At 33.4% G+C, this 7,026-nt stretch overlaps 1 protein-coding gene across 1 annotated transcript; it reads right to left on the bottom strand.

Moving 5' to 3' along the window:
* Window positions 1-4,113: 4,113 nt before the first annotated feature.
* On the bottom strand, window positions 4,114-5,079 carry OR10AG1 (olfactory receptor family 10 subfamily AG member 1). Its single transcript, XM_003920087.3, has one exon. It carries the CDS (start codon window positions 5,050-5,052, stop codon window positions 4,114-4,116), a length of 939 nt encoding a protein of 312 aa, XP_003920136.1. The 5' UTR covers window positions 5,053-5,079.
* Window positions 5,080-7,026: the final 1,947 nt, after the last annotated feature.

Raw genomic sequence — 7,026 nt, forward strand, 5'->3', positions numbered from 1 at the left:
ACTGTTGGTGAAGTTAAGATCAGTGGACTTTATGCTATTCTGTATAAGTCTCAAACAACTCTGGAACCCCAGATACTTTCTTTTTAGTTGGTTTGCTACTGCTCTAATGAGTTTGACAACCCGACTTGATTAAATGACCAACAGAAATCATACTCCACCTCAATTCCCTTTACTCTCTGACCTCTCTGGAAGTCCAGATTCTTTGCACAGTTCATCTGATTTTATTAATAAGCAAAAGAATAACTAAGGGCCCTGGGAATTTCTTCTTGCTGAGTACTCTAAGACATTCAATGCATGCCTGCAGTTTTCTTTTTCTCCTAAACCAAATTTTTTACTTCATTTGATTTTTTGTTTGTTTGATTTGGTTTAGAGATGGGGTCTCACTGGGTTGCCCAGGCTGGAGTGCACCACTAGTGTGATCACAGCTTATTCTAGCTTCACACTCCTAGGCTCAAGCAATCCTCCTGCCTCAGCCACCCAAGTAGCTGGGACCACAGGCACATGTCAACATGCTAGCTTATTTTAATTTTTTAGCACAGACAGAGTTTTGCTGTATTGCCCTTGCTGGTCTCAAATTCCTGTCCTCAAGTGTTCATGTTGGTCTCAGTCTCTCAAAGTGCTAGATTTATATGCATGAGTCACCACGCCTGTCCTACTTTGACTTCAAATAAAATCCTTCTTTGAGTACATTCTATGTAATCTGGTGGATCCTTCCAAATACTCAAATTAGAGAAAACAATACAAATGTATTTATTTTCTTTAGGTTTAATAATATGTAGACAGAAAATATTTGATCAGTGGTTTGACAAAATTTAGAGATATATATTTTCTTAATTGGGTTGATATGGTAAGATATCAAAAAATTAACATACTGACCTGGCACAGTGGCTCACACTTGTAATCCTAGCACTTTGGGAGGCCAAGGAGGAAAGATCATTTGAGGTCAGGAATTTAAGACCAGTGTGGCCGACATAGTGAAACCCCATTTCTTCTAAAAACACAAAAATTAACAGCGCCTGTTGGCACGTGCTTTTAATCCCAGCTACTCTGAAGGCTGAGGTGAGAGAATCACTTGAACCCAGGAGGCGGAGGTTGCAGCTGAGATTTGGCCACTACATTCCAGCCTGGGTGACACGGTGAGACTCTGTCTCAAAAAAAAAAAAAAAAAAAAAAAAAAAAGAAAGAAAGAAAGAAAGAAAACTAACTTACCTATTGTATTGTCATTAAGTATAGATTCATATTTATTTTATTAGCCTTATTAAGTGCTTTAAGTCCCCAAATTTTTATTGTTTCTTGAAATGATTAAATTTTTGCTATTTTTTCACTTTGTTATTTTGGAATTTGTTTAAATTACCATTGTCAGCAAGTATATGACAAAAATTTATACATATCTTTTGGTATTAAAAAGGCAAAGGTTCAATTTATATGTAAGTATACCACTTAAATGGCTTCTGAAAATGTGCAAATTTATTTTTATATTTTTCATTTATCAAAGCCTAAAAAACCATTTATCAATAGTTATGTAAATTTTTATTGTGCTTATTATCTATTTGATTTGTTAAATATTAGTAAGAATCCTCTCATCAATTCAATACTTGTTTGTATTTTTCTTTCTTTTTTTTTCTGGATTGTTTTATTGATCATCATTTAAGGCTCACTAAATGACTAAATGAGTTTCAGTTATTCTTTAAAAGAATGTCTATAAATGCCATATGTCTTTATTCCTGTTAGATAAAGAAATCTAATTTTTCTTTCATAATTCAAACTTGATTTGGCTGATATAAAGAATTTACCTACTTGATGGGAAATATCCTTTAAGACATTTAGTAGCAATAAAAAAGAGAAACACAAATATTTTCTTTGGAATGCAGTTTTATATTTTCATAATAACTAAAAGTATTATTTCTTGTAATCTAGCTGTTATATTCCCAATATAGTATATACAAACTGTAAATTAAAATATAATAAAAGAGAAATGTTGTGAATTCCTGCCAGTATGAGGAAGCTACAATTCTCTTCTAATCCACATTCTCCTAGACACTGCTAATATGCAAACAACCCATTCCTAACATGCACACGTAAAATGCTATATGAAATTATAGTTGCTATTGTTACCGGTTTTACAAAAATAATGCTATATTTTTTAAGTACATATGCATTCTTTCTTACATATTAGGAAAGTAGGAATTTCTTCAATGGAGCAGTTCTGAGACATTGTCTTGAGTGGTTGTGCATTACTGTAAGGTAAAGATGTACTCCAGTGTCTTCATATACTCTGAGAGTGACTTCCCTTTACTCTCACATTTGAAAAAGTTCATTATAAAAGTTTTTGGAAAAACACATTTGTAATAACTACTGAAAAAAACATTACCTCTACAAGATCAAATTCCATTGATTTAGCTTGTAAAGTAAGAAAAAAATATTTTTCTTAATATATTTAAACTATACACACACACACACGTGTGTGTGTGTGTATATATATATATATATATATATATATATATATATGTGTATATATATATGTTTAAACAAAAGCCAAATTACTGTCCAAAATGCATGCAACAACTGAAGACTTAGGCATGGTTGGATACAGAATTCATTCCAGATGATTTAAAAAAATAACTTATATATAAGAGGACAATTTATGTAGTATATTATTTCCCTTGGTCTGTCTTAACAACCTACTCCAAATTGGGTGACTTAAAGCAATAGTAAATTAGACACTCACCAGTTCTCTAGGCTCCTCTAAAATCACAATGTTGGCAGGAACTCCCTTCATTCAAAGGCTTTAAGGAAGATTCATTCCTTGCTTTTTTTCCGTTTTGGTGAATCTTGGCCTTCTTTGGTTTGTGGTTGAATCATTAGAATCTCTGCCTTCACCTTTACATGATATTCTTCTCTGCTTCTCTGCGCCATTTTCCCCCCCAAACTTCTGCCTCTCTGTCTTTTATAAGAATGCGTGTCATTGGACTTTATGTGGAGCCTAAATCATGGTACTCTTATTTAAAATCTTCAGTTTCACTCTATGAGAAATACCGTTTTTTTCCCCAAAATAAGATTAAATTCGAACGTTCTAGTTGAAGATTTCTATTTTGAGGTGCAAAAATTCAACCCACTACACGTAGGTAAGCCTAGTTTAGGATGAAAACTAAATATTACCAAAACAAGAACTGAAGCTACAAAGGGAGAAAACATGTTATCAGGAAAGAGTAAAATGTATGCCGTAGAGGAATAAGCATTCTCAAGATTTTTAGACTTAAAAATATATAGACATCAGGTGCAGTGGCTTGCACCTGTAATCCCAACACTTGGGGATGCTGTGGCGGGGGGATAACTTAGGTCAGGAGTTCAAGACCAGCCTCACCAACATGAAGAAACCATGTCTCTACTAAAAACACAAAACTTAGCCAGGCATGGTGGTTCATGCCTGTAGTCCCAGCTACTCAGGAGGCTGAGGCAGGAGAATCGCTCGTACCCAGGAGGAGGAGGTTGTAGTGAGCCAAGATCACATCGTTGCACTCCAACCTGGGCAACAAAAGCAAAACTCCATCTCAGTTTTAGAAAAAGATAAAGAGAAACAAGTAGGGTAAAGTGCAAAGAAACCCCCATATCCTTTGTTTCAACCATCTTAACTATTTTTGATGTCTCGAATTGGTTAAATCCAAACATAGGGTTAGAGAAAGTCATTAAATACATCTGAAGGAATGGAAAGATATAAGAAAATGTGTTACAGAGCATGACCCTAACCCCTAACTCAGTTGGGGTTAGGGTCATGCTCTGTAACAGAGCATTAGTTAGGGGTTAGGGTCATGATGCATGCAGTTATTTTTTATTCTATTGCTCAGGTAGTTTTTAAATCAATAACATTTAACAGATCTCATTGATATTTAAAATGAGATCTTGGCACCTGAGTTAAATTGTGCTTCAGTTCCACAGTAGCACATAACAACTCTGAATCAAACACTCCTTGACATAATGTAAGTTTGCATTCATAATTTCAGATTTCAATTACCATCATTGAATACTATAGGAACAAAACTAAAAAAATTTCTGTTGAAACCACGTGACAAACCTATAAAGAAATTATTTCTGTAATAAGTTTAAGTCTTTGTCTCATGTTAATAACTTAGCTAGTAATTTTCTCAATGCCTCCATGATATCTTTGTTCCTCAGAGTATATATCATGGGATTCAAAGTAGGAATCAGAATGGTGTAGAAAAGAGAAATCAGTTTCCCCATCCTTTGAAATTGATGTGGTTTGGGCTGTAAATAAGTGATAGTACCTGCTCCAAAGAATAAGACTACAACTATTAGGTGAGATGAGCAGGTGGAGAAAGCTTTAGCCCGTCCTCTGGCTGATGACAATTTCAGAATGCTGGAGATAATTTTGCCGTAAGAGACGACAATCAACAGAAATGGCACGGTGATAAACACCACCGCTACTACATGAACTGTCATCTCATTCACAAATATGTTCCCACAAGTAAGCTTGAGTACTGGCGGGATGTCACAAAAGAAATGGTTAATTGTGTTAGATCCACAAAAGGGCAAAAGGAAAATCTGGCATGTTTCCTCAATTACTACAGGAATTGTGGTGATCCAGGAAGCTACTATCAGCTGAATGCAGACTTTGTGGTTCATCACTAGAGAATACTGCAAAGGCTTACAAATAGCCACATAGCGGTCAAAGGCCATCACTGTCAGAAGGAGACACTCTGTGCCTCCAAGCATAAGAAAAAAACACATTTGTGTAGCACAAGCAAACAAAGAAATATTTCCTTTCTGAGTCCAAATGTCCATGAGCATTCTTGGGATAATGACTGTTACATAACAGATTTCCAAAAAGGAAAAATTGCTGAGAAAAAGATACATGGGGGTCTGGAGTGCAGGGTCAGTTTTTGTTATTAGTATTATGATGCTATTGCACATCAGGATAGTCAAATACATAAGTAAAAATGTACCAAAAAGGATCCAGTGGAGATTGGGAATATCAGAAAACCCCAAAAGAACAAATTCCATTATTGTAGTCACATTTGAGCTTTCTCTTTTCATTTGCTCTCCATCTGCAGATATAGCAAATCCAAGATAGTTAATTCATTCATATTTTGAACCATATTTTACTTTTGGGTTAACTAGATTAGATACAGGAATATACTTATATAATCTCTTAAGTCATTTTTACCATTGCCTTGCTCTGTTTCTAGGTAATGAACTGATTTAGAGTTAAAATCAATTTAAGAAGTGAAACCCTAACATATTTTATTATACTGGAATATAATGCAACCAGATGCATTGAGAGGCATGCATTGTTGCCTAGAAAATATTGTCGAGAAATAACATTTTATTATTTCACACTTAAGGTAGACTTATAATATAGGCTTTTTCTATTTCATCTGGGAATATTACTTTTCTTTGTATTGGTAGTCATATTCCAGTTTCTTTTGTTTCAAAATATTGCCCTTGAATATTATGATTAATTCCTATTCAAAATGAAGTTTAAATTTTTCCTTTTTATGCACCAGTGAGAATCAATTCTCTTAAACTATTTCTTGGTAACTGAGAGACTAAATATATGCATTATTGTTGCTCTACGTCATGTCTCTCTCTTATTATTTACGCTAAATATAAAAACACTAATACCAGCAGGCTGTTTATTAACTTTTCCTGTTAATGCCCTGTATACAGTGCATGCTAAATAGTAATTAAATTTTAACTTATATCAAGATATAGAAATTTATCACAATATGTTTTTACATTTTTTTATCTAAGTGAAATTCTCCATTGTTATATAAGCAAATATAATTCCTTGCAACCAAATACAATTCATTCTCTCTATTTTCCTTTCATCCTGTTGCCCTATTAAAGTAAAACTCTTTGATTAAACCCAATAAACATTTAGTCTGGCCATCTAAGTGCCCAGAGCACATGAATGGGACTAAAAAATGAAACAAAACAAAACAAAAACACACAGTTCTGCTTCACTTCATGCCAATATCATCCCATATGAAGAAATCACTGCTTGACAATTCCCATTACACTTTCTTGATGTTTGTTTTCCAGCTTTCTAAAACAAATTCTTTTTCATTTTTCCGTGTCCTCAAATTTGCTACACCTAGAACCCTGCTAGCCCCATCAGCTGAGGCTTTTGACTTAATACATTGATAAATAAAAGTGATCAAATATTATCTAATATTTATACATTTGTATTCGTACTAGTTTTCAAAATTGCCTTAAGTGATTTTTATTATTAATGTAATTTTACCATTATCTGACATCTAAGTTTATTTAACTTTATATTGAAGAGCTATGTGATTTATATATTAAATAATTTTCAGATAAAGGTATCAAAATTTCATGCTTTTCTGTTTTATTAGTTGAATTTCTATCCACAAACTTATAACTATTCTTAAATAAAATAGTCTGTCAACCTAATTATAGCTTACCTTTAAGAATTTGCATGAAGCTCTCTGTATAAACTTTTTAAGCTCTTCTTTTTCTCATGAACTATGATTTTGCAATATGCTTGCTTGTTTCAAACAGCAACTGCTCTTAAATAGGAACAGGCAGACTCACCCTGGAGTGTATCTTCTCTTGGGTATCAGTTTAATTTCTAGAAGGCTGTTTTTGTTTGTCAATCATTCTGATTCATTTTTCAAAATTACTTTGAGTAAACTTATCTTCCTTTTCATCTCCTCATGAGGGGAATCAATTAAATACCATTTAGTTGTCTAGTATGACTTTCAAGAAAAAGTTAAAAATTTTCCAGCTATTGTATTTAAGGACCCTAACACTTAGTGTGGATTTGCTTGCCTTACTTCGACTCCCATAATTTATCCACATACAAATTATCTAGACTTGTAAAAAAAATACCATGTGTCTAATCACATGAACATAATATATTTATGTCTTTAACATATTGAATGGTGAGATCCCTTTTCAGATGTGGAACCCTCGGCTCCTAGGTTAACATTTTTTGGATATTAAATCATGTTAACTCTGCTGAGAAAATATATCTATAGATTATTT

The sequence above is a fragment of the Saimiri boliviensis genome, chromosome 6, assembly GCF_048565385.1.
Source record: "Saimiri boliviensis isolate mSaiBol1 chromosome 6, mSaiBol1.pri, whole genome shotgun sequence".
In the NCBI taxonomy this organism is placed as follows: Eukaryota; Metazoa; Chordata; class Mammalia; order Primates; family Cebidae; genus Saimiri; species Saimiri boliviensis.